The sequence below is a fragment of the Montipora capricornis genome, chromosome 7, assembly GCF_036669925.1.
Source record: "Montipora capricornis isolate CH-2021 chromosome 7, ASM3666992v2, whole genome shotgun sequence".
NCBI lineage: Eukaryota > Metazoa > Cnidaria > Anthozoa > Scleractinia > Acroporidae > Montipora > Montipora capricornis.
In genome coordinates, this window is record NC_090889.1 from 24,951,823 (window position 1) to 24,973,595 (window position 21,773).

General features: G+C 38.7%; 2 protein-coding genes across 2 annotated transcripts; one reads left to right on the plus strand and one right to left on the minus strand.

Annotated features, from left to right (window-relative positions):
- Nucleotides 1-577: 577 nt before the first annotated feature.
- Nucleotides 578-11,784, minus strand: LOC138056551 (centrosomal protein of 41 kDa-like). The gene is made up of 12 exons (XM_068902364.1): nt 11,732-11,784; nt 11,577-11,640; nt 11,410-11,457; nt 9,773-9,834; nt 8,245-8,308; nt 6,737-6,869; nt 5,707-5,876; nt 5,468-5,535; nt 4,400-4,514; nt 3,217-3,381; nt 2,609-2,665; nt 578-1,657 (listed from the first exon to the last, which is right to left on the minus strand). Exons 1-12 carry the CDS (start codon nt 11,768-11,770, stop codon nt 1,545-1,547), a joined length of 1,098 nt encoding a protein of 365 aa, XP_068758465.1. The 5' UTR covers nt 11,771-11,784; the 3' UTR covers nt 578-1,544.
- Nucleotides 11,785-11,818: 34 nt separating this feature from the next.
- On the plus strand, nt 11,819-21,423 carry LOC138056552 (mesoderm-specific transcript protein-like). Its single transcript, XM_068902365.1, has 11 exons — nt 11,819-12,051; nt 12,297-12,379; nt 14,513-14,590; nt 15,126-15,256; nt 16,370-16,446; nt 18,321-18,361; nt 19,662-19,729; nt 19,858-19,959; nt 20,476-20,552; nt 20,656-20,716; nt 21,249-21,423. The coding sequence occupies exons 1-11, from the start codon at nt 11,895-11,897 to the stop codon at nt 21,373-21,375; spliced, it is 1,002 nt and encodes a 333-aa protein (XP_068758466.1). The 5' UTR covers nt 11,819-11,894; the 3' UTR covers nt 21,376-21,423.
- The last annotated feature ends 350 nt before the right edge of the window (nt 21,424-21,773 follow it).

Below are 21,773 nucleotides of genomic sequence, written 5' to 3' on the forward strand. Positions count from 1 at the left end.
GAAAGAGGCGTGTGTCACACGCGTGTGAATGGAGTTTGTTTGGTTGAAAACGGGTGCGACTTCAGACACGATTACAACTGTTTATCCCACTTACAGTCGACCTATGTCACGCGTGACCAGTATCCGCGAGACTGAAATGAACATCGGAATTCCTGTTTGGAGCTTCCGAGATTTTTACGGAATATTGAAGATTTTTTACGAAAGTTGGTACGCAGAACGCACAATAACTGAGCACAGGAGCTCATTAAGAGGAGCCTCTATCTCCCATACTTGGCCTCGGGGTCAACCCTTTCCCGAGTAGATTTATTTATAGAACATCTCCCTTCGGAGATTCAGCCCGCTCACTGTTGTAAAAGCCAATCTCCCTTGGGACATTCAGCACGCCCACTGTTGTAAAAGCCAATCAAAACAGAGCTATCTCAGCGTCAAGGGAATTATGATACTTTTCGCGGGAAAAACCTGTTCCTAAAAATAAATTTACTCGGGAAAGGGTTGACTCAAGGAATTAGAGGAGATAGAGGCTCCTCTTGATGAGCTCCTGCTGAGCAATAATTCATCAAACGCTTGAAATAGTTTTCACTTTTCAAACAATGTTTATTTCATATCAAAACGACAGTTCATAGCTAACTATTTGCGATATATCAAGGAAATATCTACGGGAAATTCAGAATCTCGAGAGCAAAGTTCAAAACTGGCACGCAGATTTGAATACTCAGTTCAAATTTCAAAACTACTGGTCACGCGTGACGTAGTTTGACTGCAATCGGGTTCAGCGCCTGGCATGTATGCGCACCATTGGTATTTTGCAAAATCTTAGCATTTAAGCCGATTTTTAAACTGAATACAAAAAATTCTATCAATCGTTCCCTTTGCACCCTTTGACTACTTTTCCGGATATAAGCCATTGTCATCACCAGACCCGTGGATCTTATGTTGGCGCATAACCCGATGGAGCTCCTACTGTCATGCGCAAAAGAGAAGAGCTCTTTGGTCAAGAGACAATCACGACCCAAGAGCTCTTCTCCTGACAGAGGGAGAGAAGAGCTCTGGGGAACTCTGAAACAACGTAGTGTCTTCTCGTTGGTTTTCGTGAAGAACAATCAAAAGCGTCTCTAACTGGTACATTCATGTTAGCACGAGAGGTGAGCAGGCGCCGTGAGGTTGAAATAGTCAATTTTTGGTTATAAGAACCCTACGGCGAATCTTCTCCTATATAGAGTTTCCCGGAGCCTTGGGTCGATCCGAGGCTCTGGTGACGAGAATGGTCAAGAGATTGAGTTGAGCTCGCGGAGTTGCGCAGAACTAATGTGCAGTGGGCACCTTTTTCTTATAGTGTCATGGCGGCGTTTAATTCTGGAATTTCTCGAACAACCGAGTTTAACGCAACACACCCGTGCTTTGACAATTGTGAGTTCTTATTGACATTCCTGTTGTGCTTTATTGCACTGAAATCATCCGAGATAAAGACAGCTCAGGTCATATTTGTCTCCACAAGACAGAGCGAAAATAAGGTGGTACTTGAGTGTAAATATACGATGTCTTAACTATTTCCAATGAGGTTTGCTGCTGCGGCTGGTTGCTGAGCTGGCGGAAGTTGATGCTCTGCTCGCTGCTGACGATACACCTGATCGACTGCTCATGCGTGAACTTTGTCGACCTGAAAAAAAAAAGGTACGTATAGCATGCATATTCAACAAGAGTCAAGTCATTGGTCGGGAGCAACAGCCAACGTGACTGTTGGAATGAAAACTATATCTTTATAAGGGTTTTTAATGCAAAAGGTTTCGAACCTTGTTCTTTGAGCCCTCTATGAAAACACGAATTCGGGTTAGTGCGATTTCAACTGGTTCCACAAGAAAAATGTCCACTACCTGTCGTTTTGGTTTATGGAATATATTGTTTGATTACGTAAGGGTAGGGGGCAGGGATGGCGCAGTGGTGAGAGCACTCGCCTCCCACCAATGTGGCCCGGGTTCGATTCCCAGACTGGGCGTCATATGTGGGTTGAGTTTGTTGGTTGTCTACTCTGCACCGAGAGGTTTTCTCCGGGTACTCCGGTTTCCCCTCTCCTCAAAAACCAACATTTGACTTGATTTGCTTTCATTGGTCATTTCAGTTTACGGTGTCCCCAATTAGTGCTCTAGCGCTAGAACAACTAGACACTTAAATAAAGTTCCTTTCCTTTCCTTCCTTCCTTTCATTTACTCATTGGGCAAAAAAACTCCATAACTTCATTGCGCAAGGAGTTCCTCCACTTGCCTTTGGTTAATTTTCTTGACTTGATAGAATTAGAGTGCTTGCCCGGTGGGAGAGTGGTCAAAGATCGCCACTTGCCCATGCGAAAAATCCTCTTGTCTCAGAAGACTAGACAGTGTTTTTTCCCAATGATTATTAGGGAAGAAATTGTTTTGCAACATTCTCGCTGACACAGAAACGAGCTCGTTGGAAAAAAAAATCAGCCTTTGTGTGATTGGGTCCTCTTTGATCAAAGTATAAGCTCCTTTTACAATAAGGACTGGTTTCGACTCCTGTTAAAAGAATGGCTTTTCAGTCGATATTGAAAACATAAAATTTCTTCACGACTTTTTTGTGCAAAGGAAACACTTACTGGTCTTGTCTTGGCTTAAAAGCTCGTCATCAAGTTTGTCACCGAGTTTGGTCAGATCTGAGTTTAATTAAATTAAGGATGAAATGAAAGAAAGTCGCCGTTTTTAGTTTGTCCTGCTTTCTACATCAGTGCTTTCCTGCGATTTTCTTAATTCTGCAGAATCTCATCTTCAAGCGCCAACTGCCAAACTGCGTTTTGGCTTCCATCAATCAAACTTCAAGCCGAGACTTCGAGCCGATGCCAAGCCGAAACCACAGATACTACAATCAATTGATGTGTGACATCAACCTACCAATTAGCATCTTTGGTTCCCACGGTACATTTGTACATTCGAACTCGACGCCGATGGAAAGCGATGGAATCCATAGGAATCTTTTTACTGAAGAACTTTTACAAAGATGTCATAATGGAATTTGAGCTGTGAACTAATCCAAAACTCCGCTTCACTTTCCGAAGGCGGAGTCGATCATCCCAGCTATGTTCGGAAATTTGATTGATGGAAGCGAAAACGCAGTTTGGATTTTACGCTCTTAGCGCTATTTATGCCTGCGTCCCTAGCAAAACCCAGCCACATAAATGTACATTTATCAACAATTGACAAAGGATACCATCGGGGTAAAACCATTTCTGATCAGCGGGGGCTGGTGGAGACTTCGGTTGACTGCTTGTTCTTCCAGTTGATTTTCGCGATGGGGGAGGGGTAGGCAAGCAGGATTTTGGCACTGTGCCCGTTAATAGACCTTCTGGAAACTTCTTGCACAACACTTTGAGACCTGACAAATGTCATTAAGAAATGCACAAACAATAACACACATATCTGATCACATCTGTAACGACAGTTAAATGGCATGAACTTCAGGCCGCAGTTGTTCGAAGGGTGGATAGCACTATCCACTGGATAAATCAGTATCCGTTGAATAAGTCAATTGGTTTCTGTGGTTTTGCTGGATAGTGATTTAACCGGTGGATAGCGTTACCCACCTTTTACAGCCTTCTCAAAATGTTTTTCGGGAGCAGGTCATAAGGAAGGTAAAGACGGTTTGGTGCTAAAGGCACCCAAGCGAGTGCCCAAAGGATGCAAGCTTCTAGGGGGGTCTCGGGGCATGCTCCCCTAGGGATTTTTTCAAATTTAGACATTCACAAATGCAATTTAGTGCAATCTGGTGGATTTCAAGTGACGAACTTTCACATATGGAATTGACACTTGCTTGGAGTCTGATAAGAAATACTGGAATGCTAGTTAAATAAACATTGCATGTGCGCGAGGCAAAAAAATATTGTGGACACGAATTTGTTCGTCAAACAAACTTTTTTCAAGCTTTTAGAATATCTTCAGTGACTTCACGTTCGAGCTAAAATGTATTGTGACTGACATTTTCTGACTGGAAGGAGACGGTCAAGCTTTCTGAGGAGGCGGCTCATTGAGCCGTCGACCGGCCGATTTTGAGAAGGCTGCTTTTAAAAAACCGAGGCCAGATACGTAACAAAGAATCTAGGAGTTTGCTCATGCAATTGGGAACGAATTCATCTGTTTGTATGAATAAATATTTTTGTTGGTACTATTGAAAATGGGTAGTTAACCAACCCCCTTCTGCCCAAGAGTGACATTTATAGACTTTACTCTGTCAAACGCCAGACGATGGGGGGACCCCTCGGACCAGATATTGTCTTGACTTACATGTGGGTATGTTCAGTCCGGAACATAAGTGCCTCAAGCTGCATATTTTAGTCTATACAACAATCATAATAATATTGCTTTGTTGCAAAACAGATAGAAGGAAAGATTCCCACCTCCTGATAACATGAAGACATTGTCAACTTCTCTTTGCACAAAGGTTGTTGCTGCAGCTGGTGCTAATCTTTCGTTTTCATCATACAAAATTATTATCTTTCCTAGTTTATTTTTCTATGTCAAGATTTTGAACAGAGTTAAGAAAACACACAACGCAATTTCACACCAAAAAAAAAAAAACTTGAAATATTTCATGTAGTATAACCATTATACAGAGCAAGAAATGACTTGATTATGGTGAATATGCCTGAATTCCCTCATGACATTAATACATTACTTAACTGGGGAACAGGAATGGCGCAGTGGTGAGAGCACTTGCCTCCCACCAATGTGGCCCGGGTTCAATTCCCAGACTCGGCGTCATATGTGGGTTGAGTTTGTTGGTTCTCTACTCTGCACTGAGAGGTTTTCTCCGGGTACTCCAGTTTTCCCATCTCTTCAAAAACCAATGTTTTGATTTGAATTGATTAGAATTAATTTCATTAGTGTCCCCAATTACTGCTCTAGTGTTAAATCCATTGACACTAAAATAAAGTTGTTATTATTATTACTGGGGTTTCGTTTCAGCAAGAAGTGATAGCAGGATTGCCACCTTTTGCTATTTTAAGTGCCAGAAGTATGTAGCATGTGTGTCACCAGATGCTCTTTCAGTGGTTTATTTGCATGAGTTTTCTGCAGCTTAGCCCACATAGCAAACATTTCCATGCATTTTCAATGTTCTGGCCACATGAAAAATGAGACAAGACAAACATGAGGGGGGAAGTGGTGGTTCCTTCCTTTCCCCCCCCTCTCAATATCAATTTCAGCTAATCAAATTCATGAAGTTGGTAGTTCCCAGTTCTTGTGAAACAGATCCATATAATAAAAAATAATTATTGTCTGTATTCCAAGACACAAGTTGCATTGAAGTTGGGGAAAAGAGAAAGGGGACAATTTGTGACGCCTGCTAAACTTGTGTCACTACTGACTGGAACTTGAAGGTCGTAGCTTTGACTCCAATAAGGAAGAGTTTCATTTTCAAGTATGCTTGTATCATTGTCGCTTAATTTGTTACATCTAAAGGATACAAATGTCAATATTTCCTTGGTGAAATAATTATAAGACCTTGATAACATTGACGAGGGATAGCTTAGAGCTGTTAAAAACAAAGAGCCAATTAATAACGTTTAGAAAAGTCAATTATGATCATTGATGGACAATCAAGATCACCAGGATAATGGCAAATACATGTATGATGTATATTATGTTGATTATTAATGAGATATCAACAATCGTGATGATGATGATCAAACTGTTCTTGACTTACCTCCTATAATATGACATTGCTTATAAGCATCATCATCCCTGACATCCAATAACAGATAAGGAAGTGATTCTACCTCTGGTACCAGGAACTTCTCTTCACTGATGCTGGTATCTCTACCATCTTTTTCATCCTTGTCCAAGATGTCGACCTCTCCAACCCCATGTATGAGACTAAAATAATTATGGTAAATTAGGATGTCAGAGATCGAATAAAATCATCATTTGAATTAATATTTGGTGGCATGTCTTACAATTTAATTGATGCAAAAAGGATGGGTCACAAACTTGGGCAAGAGTGCAATAATGATTGCAACGTCATATAAGCTGTGAACCACAGTTTGTTTGTTTGTTTGTTATTTATTTGTTTGAACAGGTTGAAGTTTTGGCAGCTATTCAACTGATGTGGACCTGCTATATCCACCCACCCATATACTCACAGAGGACAACCACAACACTGGGAACTTCATCCCCTACTCTTTTCGAATAGTGTGTGGGTTCTTTAACATCTCACAGGGAACTAATGAACATGGAAGATATTTGTGAGACGGGGCCTACGGTTTATAGTCCTTATCTGAGAAGACTTGAAAGTCTAACCATTTGCGGATGTAATTACAAAGGCAGTACTTTCTCGTCAGTTATTTAAAGACCCTGAATGTTGATCCAGCCGGAGTCTAACTCACGACCTCCCACATGGCAGCCCGGTACTCAACCAACTGAGCCACCGGTGCGCGGTAAAGGGAGAAGATAAAGGTCTTTGACAATGTGGGGATGAGGAGTGGAAAAGGAATGGAAGCTCATGGGAGGATGCAAATAATGATTGCATTGGACTACTACCTGCTAGAACTCTCAATAAAAGTTCACATGGGTGATACCATGCAATGCTAGATTGAACGTAGATGTTGTTAACCCTTTAATTTAAGGCCCAAGGTGTCCTCCATTCAAGAGTAAAACCGTCTAGCAGTAGAAAACGTGAACTCGATAAGTGGCCATTGGGAGTTAAAGGGTTACGGCAACAAAGTTAAAGACAGTACCTTTCAAGTGTGGAGCGTGCAGTGCTTCTCCCTGTTGAGTCTGGTCGTGCTTCATCATCCTCGAGATTCAGCACCAGTGAAGTGTTATTTTCTTCGTTGCCTGTTAATGTCTCATCTGACATTATGCTTTCACCTTTTGAGTAAAATCACAAATTCAGAATTCCTTGCTAGATTGATTTTATTGCTGTAAGGCACAAGTAGGTGTATGAGATTTTGTTAAAGGGGCAGTGTCACGCTGTTTTAGTTAAAATTCAAAACACTAAAAGGCATCTTTGGATCAATGAAAATAAAAAAATAATGTTGTAGTTTGGTTGCCAATGATCATCGAAGTGCACTGAAGCTATTCTTTGTTGTTTGCAGCCAAGGATGGAAAGTCGCCAAAAGTTAAATAGCTCTTCATGTGCCATAAGACATTTCATATCAGCTCAGTGAGTTGTCAGGAATGTTATATGTGCAAGCTGGAGTACTAATTTAGATTTTTACCCAGTCTTGACCCAAAAACAGTAAATTTAGTATGACAGTGCGGGTGAGGCTAAATCGCGTGGGTGGGTAGGTCGTGGGTCAAGTTTGTTTGAAGATAAAAAATAGATATATATTAGCTCCCTCAGTGCTCGGTCCAAATTTGTCCTAAGAGTTAGGGTTAGGGTTAGGGTTAAAAGTATGTATACATGACGTGTATACATGGAAGATCTCGGACCCACAACCCAGCCACCCACGCCGATTAGACACTCTCGACAGTGCCCCTCGAAAGGGGGTTGTCAGCATATGAGTTTGCTCACAAAAGGCATCATGCTAATTTACAAATTGCCTTCAAAAGGTAAAGGGTTGCTCAATTAAAACTCCAATTTTAAGCATTTTAGCTTTGATAATGAGCCAGTTATTAACTATATCAAAAGCTGATAAATTCTTGGTGGGCAAAAGCACTAATCATCCCATACATTCTTTGTGAAATTTTGAACTTTTAAGGCATCATTGCGCAGAGATTACTGTATCTGGTATGACTTGCATCAAAATTTTCAGAGATAGCTCATTTTCAATGCACCTTCAATAATCAGACGTACTTTATTCTTGGCTCACTCCTTAGGAAATGATAGCCTTATCTAATGAGGCAGAAAATGCAAACAACTTAGATTCTTCTATATTTTTGACATGATGAAGTTCCAGGATTCTAGTACTGATTCAGAGAGGCACTCATTCAAAGGATTCATACTAAGATTTTATAATACAGGAAAAATAGGACTATCTGATTTTTGTTTTTTTTTTGGCATATAAACCATATTAGTCACTTTGTTGACCTACATGTAGCACTCAAATGATATTATTGTGAGTGTGGGATGGCTGAAGCAAAGAAAATAAGTAAAGCTATCATCTGGGCGATTTGATTGCACATAAGTTTGTATGATACCATAGTCTTCTTCATTTAGTGTTATTTGCAGCTACATGGTAATATTAATCATAAGATTTGAGAAGAAGCCCAACAAAGGTACTGTACTGTCTACAAGACAAACCTCCAGCTGTTGATACATTATTTCTTTCTTGCTCTAAGGAGACAGCTTCAGCAACCTGAAGGATCTAAAGAAACCACATAAACAAGGGTAAAAGTTAAGAATCCGATCCCACCAACGCGTCTAACGACGTCGGTCGACACACCACCAACACACTACCGACACGTCGGCCAACACACTACTGACACATCGGCCAACACACTACCGACGCGTTGGCTGACACACTACCGACGCGTTGGTCGAAACACTACCGACATGTTGGTAATTGGTGATCATATAAAAATGACAGCTGTTAGTGGATGGGGAATAGGTAATAGTTAAGTACTGATATGGTTGGTTTAGATGGAATAATTTTTCTTTATGACCATGCGGGTGGCACATGCTACTTTCACTATGCTAAATATCTCAACGATCCCCAAAGGTTTCAGTTTTATACACTTATGTTATAAAGATGTGGTTGGTATGATTCTGAAGACGATTTACTTTGGAAATCAGCCTCTAGGGGTTTACAGTATTGACAAAAATTAATTTTTCCTTGATGCGTGAGCAGGCGAAAATTTGTGAATATTGCAATCTGATTGGCTATGGGAGTGGGCGGAATTTTTTATTTTGCCCGCCAACCTGGGCGGAATACTAACCCTGGTTGCCTGAGCTTGTGTGATGAAAAAATAGATTTTCTGAAGCCTTTTAAATGTTCTTAACAGTAAACAGTGTTGCAAATCAATACTGGTAAATATTGTTAACAGAATGAACCAATCATTGAGATATTGCCCGACATTTCTCTTTTGATAATAAGCATCGCAGGCCAGTTTTAAGCATCATAATAATAACAATAATAATAATAATAATAATAAATTAATTGGTTGTTGGTGGATAGAACCACCTTAGTGGATAAGTTGCAATACAGACTTTGATTGACCACACTTAATCAAATCCAATCAACTTATCTACTAGAAAGGGACATAATTTGTGGACAGTACTGTCCACTCTTTGAGCAATGTTAGGAACTGAAGATTTAAGTCTATTACTTGATTGCAAAAATTTGGTTTTATCAACGGAGTTGATAATGTAAATTGGCCACCGTACAGAGATTCTAAAAGCTGACGTTTCGAGCGTTAGCCCTTCGTCAGAGCGAAGCTGCACAAACGTCAGCTTTTAGAATCTCTGTACGGTGGCCAATTTACATTATCAACTCTGTTGATAAAACCAAATTTTTGTATACTACTTCCCCACCGACGCAGCACCACAGTTTCTTTAGAAACTACCCCTTCATATTACTTGATTGGTCAGGTAGAGTATCTCAATATCAGTTTTTTGACTATGAATCTAGAGACTCATTGTCTTGTTTGGGACACTAGCAATGCTTGCAAAAAACAAATCAAGGCCGCTGCTCCCATAACTTGATCGCACCTACTATAACTATCAGTTTTTAATGAACAAAGGAAAGAGAAGTTATATGCATGGGAATGATTTTCTTATGGTATATAGTTCAATGAGGAATAGCTTTCTTTCCTGTGCAGCTTTTACTCACCAGTTGCACCAAAGTGGTAACTTTCATTCTTTTGAATATTTCATCTTTCTTGTACTTGTAATCTTACGTGGATTTAATTGAAACAATGTAAAAGTAAGTTAAAATTTAAGATACAAAATTTAATTAACCCATTGAATCCTGAACTGCCCCAATTTGATGACTAAAATTGTCTGGCGTTAAGTGGAATCAGTGGGTTAAGATACCAAAATTTGGTTTTATCAAATGACTTGGTAAAGGTAAACTGACCACATAAAAAAGATTTGTGAGCTAATATTTTGAGTGTCTAAGCCCTTCCTCAGAGTTATATTATGAACTAAGACGCAAACTGATAAACTCCGGCCGGACCAACACTCAGGGTCTTTAAATAACTGAGGAGAAAGTGTTGCCTCGTAATTACATCTGCAAATGGTTAGAGTCTCTAGTCTTCTCGGATAAGGACGATAAGCCGGAGGTCCTGTCTCACAACCCTTCAAAGTTCACAATCCTGTGGGACGTAAAAGAACCCGCACACTTCTCGCAAAGAGTAGGGCATGTAGTTCCCGGTGTTGTGGTCTGTCTTCTGTGGTGTATCACGGTTGGGAGGGTAAAATGGTGGTTAACCTCGTAGGGGACCTATGTCCTATTGTTGATTCCACCATGTATGTATTCATACTTAATCAGTAAATAAATAAATAAATAAATAAATAAATGATTGCAAACAAGTGATTGCTGACAATGGGCTAACTCTCAAAACGTCTGCTCACAAATGTTTGTTACAATGGTTGAGATACCTTAGTTTATCAAATCGTTGGATAGAACCAATTTTTCATGTTTCATTCCACACAAACACGTACAGCACCCCAGTTTCTTTAGTAACTTACCCCTTCATTTAAAAAGTAAGAAAGATAAGCCAAGTTCATATGTAACTGGAAAACTGTACTAACAGGACGATTGATGAAGCACAAATTGTATGATATTAGAGCGGTTTTCAACTGAGTGTCGTAAAACAGATACCAAAGTAATTACTTCGACCAATCACAGCAGGTGCAAACAGAGCAGTGAAGCAACCCGAAGCAATTCCATGTAACTTGATCAAAGCTTGGGAAAAATCCTGTGTGCAAGTCGCAATTGGTTTTGGTAAATTCCTTCTCATTCTCATTGGTTGATAAACTGGCTCGCAATTTTTAAACCAACCACTAAGTGTAGCAATTGCAACGGTCATTTGAAAACTGCTCTAAATCTAATGTAAACTTATTAAATTACTACAAATTATTCCATGAGAGCATGCAATGGATTTGAGATGGTAAATATTGCAAAAGAGATGCACTGGGCCAAGTTGGCTATAACCAGGCTTGTATCTTAAATGGGCATGGAATAATAACTTATTGCAAATTCCAAACGTTGGGATAGCTGGACATTTCGCTTCCCGCCACACATTTTTCACCTTGGCAACACTTGACGCGGTCATACAATATATGAGCGAGTTACCGAGATCAGACTCGCATACAAGGTTCTGAAGGTTGAAGAATTTAATAAGTCATATTAAATAAAGGTTTGCAACAAAGCACCAAACATGATTAAGTATAGTATGAAAAATTAAGGATTTTATAATTGATTCGATCCTTGTCTTTCAAGACCTTCATATAAACATGACTTACTCTTTCGCATTTCTTCGATTTTTTGGGTATACCTGGAGACACTAGCGCCTACAAGAGAATGAAGTTTAAAATAATTATTTCAAGAAAAATTTATATCGATCATAGACGAGAAAATCAGGGCTCTAGAATCGCAAATATTTTAGATATTCAACCCTAATCTTTCGTACCAGTATCAACTGTTGGAGGAACATGTTGGTACTTTGGATTTTGTGGAACTTTCTTCTCTAAAATCTGTTCAGAATAAAAGTGCACATTAATCACTATGGTCAAGTAAAACTTAGTATAGGCACAGATCGCGTTACAATTACACAAACAAGCTCACATTCGTCGGTTTTTTCACAGATCTGCTCGTCGAGGACATCTTGTCGTTGATGAACGCGCCTGGTTGCTAAGTTAGATCACCAGCCTAGGGGAGGGGAGGGTAAAATGATTTGGGTGATGGACAATTTTTGAGCAGACGCTACATTTTTGTTTTTGTATGGGCGATGTCTGTTTCTAATTTTCAGATTGTCTTTGCGATCATTGTTGTTGCAGTTGCTACGTTTATAAATTTACCTGCTCCACAGTTCTCTAAAAGGCTTCAGGAATGGAGAAATATGGGACAGTATTTCAATTACCGAGGAAACGCCATATTTTATCAAGGTAAAATATGAATATTATTAAATTTCGGCGCGAATTAAATTTCAACCATTTGCGTAAACAAATTTTTGCGTTACACCGACAACATCCAACTAAATTTGTTTGCATCAAACAATTACATTAAAAGAATGTTAAATTTAAAGGAAGAAATATGTGAGTGAATATGACGCCAAACATCTTCTTTGATTCGTAAGTTTAATGAAAGAACCTTTGACAAGCTTTGCTGCTTAGCCGTTTCCTCGTTTCAGATTTCAGAGGCTACATCGCCGATGAGGAAAGCGTCGTTCTTTGCATTCATGGATTTCCCACCAGTAATTATGACTGGTCCAAGGTGGGACCCATTTTTGATTTGCATATAGAAGGGGTGGGGTGAAGGCGTGAACATTTGGAGTTAGAGTGGGATTGGGGGGGGGGGGGGGTGCCGATCAGGGCATCAACAAACAAACAAATTGGGGTCAGAATGAAGGTATCCCATAAATTGGTTTTGGTTAACAAATACCTATGCAGACGGGAGAGGACAAAACGCGGAGCCCTACTCCATGGAGTACCCTATGGACTACCCAAATGGAGTACCGTCAAAATACTATTTCGAATGAGTACTGTTGATCCATGTGTAAGCAGCATCTCAAATGGTGCTTACTTAAGCCTCAACACCCATTTTAAACATCATTGCTCAACAGTATTTAAGTCTAAGCACCCATTTTAAAAAGGTTAGCTTTCGATTATTGTTGTGATGGCCGATTACTTCATGTAAGCTAACCTTTTTAAAATGGGTGCTTAGACTTAAGCTTAAATAGTGTTGAACAATGCTCTTTAAAATGGGTGTTGAGGCTTAAGTAAGCACTATTTGAGATGCTGCTTACACATTGATCAACAGTACTCATTCGAAATAGTATTTTTAGGGTAATCCATTTGGGTAGTCCATAGGGTACTCCATGGAGTAGGACTCCGCGTTTTGTCCTCTCCCTATGCAGACACTAATAAATATGTATACATCAGCTTGAGACTCAGAGCCCGGCCCTACTATAGAACTAACTATCCAAATGAAAATAAGGAGCTGTTTATATGAATGAAGGAAGATCCTAGGAGCCAAACAAGTTTTCCTTTGGTTTACATTCCGAAATTTCGGTCAGTGTGGCCTCAAAGTCAATTCAGATCCATTAAAATGACACACAGTCTTGTAATTAAATCTTTTAAATGGCCTATTAGAGCTTCAACATGTTCGTCTTTCGACCTCCACTTCTTGTTTTTGGAAAGTATGGGTTCCTTTATCTCCTCCTCCTTCGTCTTCTTTTTTGCAGGAGGCTGGCAAACCTGAAGCCCATTCTCATCCGAGTCATCTCTCAACTCATGGCAGTTCACAGCGTTTTCGACATTGATGTTCATTGATTGCTTCTTTTTTTCCACTAATCTCTAACTTGCATGTGGCCATGATCTTTCAAACAAAAGCCAGCTTGAATGTTCTCTTCAATCAAAATCATTCTGTGGCAACGATAATTAAATGAACTTGCTTCCCCTTGGCAGGATCTTCCAAGCGAATGCACTTTACATGGAGCATGGATCTTTCTTCTGCTCAGGTAGGAAGATCCTAGCACCTGAAACTTCCTAAGTGCTAGAACCATGTGCAACCCTTTGCACATAAACTAAATGCAGAAAACCTGTATGGCACCAGGATAATATGCCTCCAAGGATCTTCCTCCCTCCATGTCAACAGCCTCTTAGAAGTAAAGTGGTAGGGTATATGACAAACTAGGGAGAATGAAGCAACAATACAGTCATGTCCAATACACACGACCTAAACTTCATCGTTCAACGTTGAGTTGACTTGAGACATTCTATTCATGTGGTTTCAAAACCTCACCATTTCATGCCTTCAAAACCATGTCAAAATCAATGCAGTTTGAAAGGGTTTACATAGAACAGTTTTTGAAGCATTTATGTCAAAAATCAAACTAAGTGAATGATGCACTGAGTGTGAAATCCACTATTTTGAATCAACAATGCAAATTTCGCTCTAAAGTAGTAAAGGTATTCAAATTGATCAATGGGCTTTCGGCCTTTCCGTGAGTAATGAAACCATATTCTTTTGACGATGCTTATACATGTGTAGTCGACCTTTCGCTTGTTGGGTTGCCACCCCCCGAATGGCTTGTCACGAATGGACACCATACTCTCAACGCGACCCTTTTATATTCCTGCCATGGTTTTTTTAAGGTTCTCACAATCTGACTACCTGAAAGCCTGGTTGACTTTTCACTTGTCGGGTCGTCAGTTGTAGTTGTTACTACCTCCCCTAGAGCTGTAAAACCCATGATCTGACTTCTTGTAGACAGGTCGACATGCATGTTATTCGACCCGACTCTGTTCATGTGTACTGGGCAACCCTCCAATAATGTCATAATTTGGAGTTGCTATAGTAAAACCACTGGTGCATTTAATATCAAAATATCTGGATTCCTTACAGGTGTGGGAGCCATTAAAACGAAAGTTTGGTCGTGTAATTGCTGCTGATATGCTTGGCTTGGGCTTCAGTGACAAACCAGTTAGTAGTATACTTCTTAATTTACTAGGAGTAATCATTCATTATGAAGTGCATTTGTTGGGAAAACTTTATCCCTGAACCTGTGTTTATAACAATCATAGATATGAACATCATTTATCTATTTCCCCTATGCCACCTATGTAACAACAACAAACAAATTGTCCCAGTAAAATAGCAAAACTTGCTGCAACAGAATGACAAGCACTTGAAAAGAGCCTCGAGGGAGAGAGGTAGCAAGATTATTACACATCATAGGTTTATAAACAAAACACGAGCAGTGTTGGAAATTGCACTGAATAATTAGTTCAGTACATGTCATTCGTATAAAGATGTTCTTAAAGGACCAGAAATAAATGAAAATAATCTTAAACTTTAGACTTGCAAACGTGGGCATTGCAGTAACGTCAGCTTGGAATGAATTTCCCCATTAAAATTCCATGATCTTTAGACAAGTCACCATGACAACTACACATCACAGAACAGCAGGGTGATGAGCTTAATTCTTGAAGTAGTGATTTTTACTTATTTTGTTAAGCGAGGCAAAGATTACACAGTGATGGAGCAAGCCACTTTACAGGAAGCATTCCTTCACTATCTTGGAATCCAGAGGGTTCATATTTTAGCACATGACTTGGGTGACACAGTAGCTCTTGAAATGTTAGCCAGGTAATTACTTTTTTTTTTAGACAATATAGACCTACATTTTTCACCAGTGCTCCATTGGCTCCTAGGGAACTCGTGAAATAATGTTGACAGAAGTTAAAAATTTTCCTTGGTTAAAACTTTTTCAGGCTAATTTGTTTTTTACTTTCCTTTGTCTTACAGACATTATGATAATCTGAGACAAAGGAAGGCAAAGAACAAACTAAATTATATGCACACATTTTTTTCTTACAAACATAAAAGGCAAGACTGTTTTCCAGAGCAAAGTTAATGACACATTTTTCACACTCACTCACTATCCTTCATGAGGTCAGCTATCCACTGAACCGTGGGTCTGACGTTGCATGGCCGTTTCCCTTCTCCATAAAACATGGTTGTTTGTGTCCTCTGGGGTTAGTCCGGATAACTGGAGGTCCTCTCTCAGGACCTCCCACCAGCTTTTTTTTTTTATTGTAAAATAAAATCTCTTACAGGTACATGAATACACCTTTTTCCAAAATGGCCGCAATTTAAATGTTTTTTTGTTTTTATTCAAATTAGCCCTCAATGCCTCGATTGTAAGCTTAAAATTCAAAAGAATATTTTGCCTTGAACGAGGCATCAAGGTCTAATTTGAACAAAAACAAAAGAATATCTTAATGGTGGCCATTTTGGAAAAAGGTGTATTGTTGCATTGTTATTGAAGCTGATAATTTATTAATAATGCCTGACTTTATTTGTATGAGTTATTGTCAAGTATGGATTACAGTGATATTAGCACCCATTGTAATAAATAGAGGATATTAATATACCGGTATGTCCTTGTGGAGATACGAAATTTCTCTTCAAGTGTTGAAAAATATATCACTTGTTCTAGATCTCTTTGCTCACTCGTGAAAGGTTTTTGTAGACAAGAAGAGAAATTTCGTATCTCCAAACAGCCAAATACTATTATATTTACCGGTATTATATAAACACCAATGAAATACTAAATCATTTCACTCTAATATCGAAAGGCGCAATTGTTATATGTAACCATAGCAACAGTGATCTTTTCATGTGTGTGTGTGTTATGAGCTTGGGTAATCCAGTATTAAAAGAATGTCACATTATCTTTTAACATCATCTGTTTCTTAGATATGAAGAAAGAAAAAGTTCATCACAAGACCCAGTAGAGTATGTTCAAATAGAATCACTGTGCTTATCTAATGGAGGTAATTCAGCTTCTAAACGTTATGTCATCAAGGTCAGACCATGATGTTTTGAGCTTTCTTATGGACCTTATTCATAAATGGGCACCTGTTTTATTATTCTTTTGGTATAATTTGCAAATTAGCCTACCAAGTCTCATTTTAGAGCAAGAATTATTTTCAATTGGCTGTATGGTATTGACACTTGGTGGCTAATTTGCACTTCTAGGACAAAAGAATTATGAAATTGACCACCATTTATGAATAAGATCTATACCTAACAATCAAAACAATTTACAAAGACAATGTATTTTTTGTGGAATCAAGCTAGGATCATTTCACAACTTGTTCAAGTGTGTTTTGTTTTGAGTTTCTGTTTATGTTACTGGGCCATAGCTAGCTTTGTAAATGAGCTGCAAGGTGGTGAGGAAAACGGGTTGAAGTAACATTTAAAAAATTTCACTGAAGTTTACTGGGACAAATAATAATTATTTATAATTATGTGCTTTTTACCTTCTGAAATGATATCAGGTTAGGCAGTAAGACCTTTATTAGTAACGAGGCTGTTTGTAGCTCAATGGTTTGGGTGCTTCAGCCTGGACATTACTAAACAACGAAACAATGAAACAGCAAAACGAAGCACCAAAACACCATGTGTGACCCCACCATACATTGCATACTAACTGACAAAGGTTGGATTTGAGATTAAACATTGTTTTAGGCCTAATTAGGCCTAAAAAGTTATAATTGTTCCTAATCTCAGTCTTAATCTGAATCCTTTATCTTAATCTCAGTGAATTAGGAGCAATAATGTTTTAGGCCTGGCCTACAACAATAATTATTATAATTTAATCTCAAATCCAACCTTTGTCGGTTAGTATTCAATGTATTGTGGGGTCATACATGGTGTTTTAGTGTTTTGTTCCGCTTTTTCAGTGTTTTGCTGTTTCTTGGTTAATAATGCCCCTTCAGCCTTGAGAACCCAGATCCTAGCTGGGTTCAAGATGAGTTCTGATGGACAACCATAACTTGAATTTGATCCTGGTTAGTCCTTGGTTCAACTTCTTGGCTGCGCTTGTAAACAGCTAACTGGTTTGCCTCCGGCCAGTTGGGATTCTTAACAGTTGTTGCCGTTTAGTTCTGTGGAGCTGAATTAAGCATGTACTGGTATGTGTACATACAGTATGTTAGAGATGCCAACCAATGGAGAACTAAAATCTGGAGATTTTTTCCTTCCGGTCTCAACCTACCCACTCCCCTCCCCTCCTCTCTCCCCAAAAATGCACCCACCCATCCCCCAGCAGCTCCTTCAGAATACAAGAATATTCTGCCGCCATTGTGAATTTGCGGGAAAACAGGGTACTTATGTCAATAATTTTTATTGGTTAATCAGAGATCCAATCAAATAATCGGTTATATGGTTATGATAGCTAAAGGTAGCCATTTTGTTTAGTTCTATTAATGTGTGTTTGAAACTCAGAGATGAAGAAGTGCATTAAGAAACAATGAAACGGGTTAGAAAAAATCGATTTTTTTTAAACTGTGGGGATGCAATTTGAGTCTAGAATGGAGAAACGTCTGTGAAAGGTTCAGAGTCGTTTTTATCCGGGAGATTTAATGACCCGTACGGCAGACCGGGAGATTCGTTCCGTATTGGGGAGAGTTGGCACGTATGGTATGCTTGTATGAATTTGCATATATTACAAAGCTATATATTTTACTTTCTTGACCATTTCATGTTCCTTAACAATAATTTTAGAGACTCTTAATCAGAGATCCAGTGTTTCTCTGAGGCACAATAATATATCATAATTCCTTTCTTGCAGTTACAATTTCCTGATGTATTGATTATATTTGCAAGAACTTAAAACCCCTCCAATTTTGCTTTGAAACAACAGGAATTTTTCCAGAAACAAATTTTCCGAAGGCGATTCAAACGGTATGACTTTAATGTGATAATGTTAAAATTATCTCACCCTCTAATGTCTGATGTTATATTTCTCCTGGCATCCCAAACCCCTCAGAGATTGGTTGGGAAATTGGAAGTGTTAATGATGTGAAGCACAATTTATTATATTGTATCACATTAGAAACTAGATGCAAAGGCAAGACTTTGATGATTTGATTCAACACTGTTACTTAGCAGCAACTATCGTGAACTTCTTACCTTTATACTGGTATATTATTCAATGTTATTGTCTAGAGATAGCTGGTATTTTTAATACTAGATATTTTACGAACGACTATCAAACAAAAAGCTTCTGCAAATGAGAGAAATAATTTTTATCAGTCATACAGCCATTGATTATCAAAACAATGTTTGTTTTTTCATCATAAATTATCAGTGAATTTCTTATTTCTTCATGTCATCATGTTTACTTGTTGAAATTATTCCAGGAATCCCATAGGCTTGTATGAGGCTCTTCCAGTAAGGGTAAATTCCGACAAGCAACATGGCCTAAAGAGTAGCCACAGCACTTAAAGTGCCCCTGTGATAAAAAAAACCACCTTTTTTCCTTCAGATTTTGAAAGTGTGTTTGCTTAACACCTGACTGGCAAAATTTTGAGCTTTGATTTTTATCCAAAGGCCGTTTACTTTGAGTGTAAGTTTTGGATTTCACGGTCCGCCATTACTCACGTTCAAAACTGACCGATTGGACCTCAGACGGTTGGATCCAGGGAAAAGTGACCTCAGAGGCTCACTAGCTTAAAATTTCAGCGTGTGAACGCAGCTTATTATATATGCAAAGCGTGAGTTTAAAAGTCTGAAAGCCCAAAACCCCCATGCTGCATATTAATTCTGCGGCGTACGCACGTTTTGCGTTCTTAAACTAGTGAGCCTTTGACGTCATTTTCTCCTCGATCCAGCTCTCTCAAGAACATAATGTTAGTAATGGCGGACCATTAAATAGGAAAATTACAGTTAAAATAAAGAGGTGTCTTTTTGAAATCAAGGCTTAAAACGTGGGTCACTTAGTGTTTTGTTAACATAGTTTTGAAATCCAAAGAAAAATATGAATTGATTTCTTGGTCACAGGGGCACTTTAAAGTGAAGTGGCTACAAAAAAATCCTTTCTTTAAATTTCTGACAGCAATGGTCACAGCAATGTGAAACATTGACAAAGCACTGACAGGTGACCTTTAAAAATTCAGACAAGCGATATGGGACCTTTCCACTGGCAGGGCCTCTTCTATACATTAGTTTGTTCTAATTTTATTTGCATTCATAATTATTGCAGTTGGTTGCAAATTCATGGCTGGGACCATTGATGGTGCGGCTTATGAGTTATCCTTTATTTGCAAGAAGGTAATAAACACTCTTACTGACTCTATTAAGTGAAATGAGCTTATCATACCCACTGTTAGTGACTCTTCAGTCTAACGAATAGATTTGTGACCTGCAATATGATTTTTCCTTTTATTGGTGGTGAAAAGTCTTGCTTCCGTGTTTGGTCCCCTAACAAGACCCTCCCAGGAAGAGCTTCAGGATTTCTGGACAATCACAAGACATAAAGATGGTTACCTTGTAACACCAAGGTTTGTGAAATTTCTGTGCTAAAGTTATCCTCATCATTCACTTGATCGTCAACATCATCGTCATCATCATCATCATCATCAACAACAACAACAACATTGTCATGAGTGTGGTTATCCATGTTGCCATTTTTGTCTTTGCCATCATTTTCATTGAGTTTGACCCACTTGTGACAGCATTTATGAGGCCCTGCCCTAGATTAAGGTAAATCTTGACAAGAAGTACCCCTCATTGTCGAGTAAAATTGTCTGAGTTTTAGACAGAGTAAATCTATCAAGTATTACTCCTGAGTAGGAGTCAATTGGTTAAAGGAGACATAGTGGGTGCATGTGGAGGTTGTTATAATAATTAAAATAAACAGTGTGGCCTGAGTTGTCTTTTTGAAATAATTATCAATTAATTTATTTTCTATTTGCTAATCCAGTCAAAAAATAGTAATTTTACACCCATTTTAATTAAGAGATTTCAGGTTCTGTATAGTGATCTGCAAATTGAATGTATTTTTATATTTTGTGCAGCATACTTCAGTACATAAACCAACGATACGAGAACAGAGGAAGATGGGTTGGCATAATGCAGGCAACGTCAGTGCCATGTAAGAGTACCTGGCACAATTTTCTGTTAAGTCAGTGCTATTAGTGAGTTTCATTTTGAAAAAGTACTCATGTCTGTTTTGTTCCTTTTTTTCTGTTAATTAGTGCATTTTATTTATGGTCCTGCTGACCCCATAAATCCTCCGCAAACACTGAACAGATACAGGTAAAATCTTACTGTGTGTATGCTGTTTTGTTTTATTATTCATTCCACTATGGAATAACATTGCCTTAGTTTATACTGCTTTAAGTTTTAGAAGGAGGTTGCTAACAGAGGATCTGATAGGCTGTAGTCAATACCAGTGGGTCTCCATGCATTTTCTGTAGTCTGACACTTGATTTGTTAGATCAGTACTGTTGTTCATCTTTGTTGTTTTGCTGAAACCAGTGATTTGATTGTTCAGAACTCTTTTCCTGTAGCTGAACAATGCAAGCAGCCAGCCAGGGTGGACAAAATGTGAATTTAAGCAGGGTAGAGTTCACAGCAAAATTAATGAAAGTCAGAACAATCATTTTGATACCCCTTTCTGCCCTCACCTGGCGCCCATTGAAGAGTAAAATCATCTGGCATTAGACAGATGAAAATTTAATACAGTGTCTGTCACCCTTTAAAAGGATGGAATGGACATCAGAGCGTGAAGGATACCTTTCTGTTCTGGTTATTACCAGATGACTTTATATAATATTTCTTTCAACAGAGAATTAGTTGTTAAAGGATCCTACTCGACTCTTAAAGAAGAAATCGGTCATTATCCCCACTGGGAAGATCCAGATGGATTTATCGTAGCCTATGAAGCATTTCTCAGTAAAGTAATTAAGAAATAATAAATGACTTTGTAAAAGTATTTTCTATTAAAGTGGCCGACAGATCAACTTGCTGTTTAATTATTTTTCATCAGTGAGAATGAAAGGTCCTGATGAACAAGATACTAATCAGTAATGTATGTTGGTTGTGCTAATATGCCTGCATCTTTTACAAGTAGTCCTAAGAGATCAGTGCCCAGTTGCTTTAAAAGCAGGGTTAAGTTAACCCTTAGCTATTGTGACTCTAGTTTATTTACCAATCAATAAATATTTCCTGGGAGATTTTGGCCCTTCAGTTGTCACTGACAATTTCCTTTACCTTGAGCACAAAGTAACGTTTTGAAAGCACTTTCAGAGGGCAAAATTAAAACCTTGACTTATTGTTAATCATGGGTTAGTGTTAATCAGCTTTCAAACAA

Excerpts from the sequence above, each read along its gene's own strand:
- LOC138056552 (XM_068902365.1), top strand. The coding sequence starts at position 11,895 with ATGTCTGTTTCTAATTTTCAGATTGTCTTTGCGATCATTGTTGTTGCA. Across the intron at positions 12,052-12,296 it reads AAACGCCATATTTTATCAAG|ATTTCAGAGGCTACATCGCC; the intron begins GTAAAATATGAA and ends TCCTCGTTTCAG. Across the intron at positions 19,960-20,475 it reads GGTTACCTTGTAACACCAAG|CATACTTCAGTACATAAACC; the intron begins GTTTGTGAAATT and ends TATTTTGTGCAG.
- LOC138056551 (XM_068902364.1), bottom strand. The coding sequence starts at position 11,770 with ATGTCCTCGACGAGCAGATCTGTGAAAAAACCGACGAAT. Across the intron at positions 11,458-11,576 it reads TCCTCCAACAGTTGATACTG|GCGCTAGTGTCTCCAGGTAT; the intron begins GTACGAAAGATT and ends ATTCTCTTGTAG. Across the intron at positions 9,835-11,409 it reads AATCGAAGAAATGCGAAAGA|ATTACAAGTACAAGAAAGAT; the intron begins GTAAGTCATGTT and ends AATCCACGTAAG.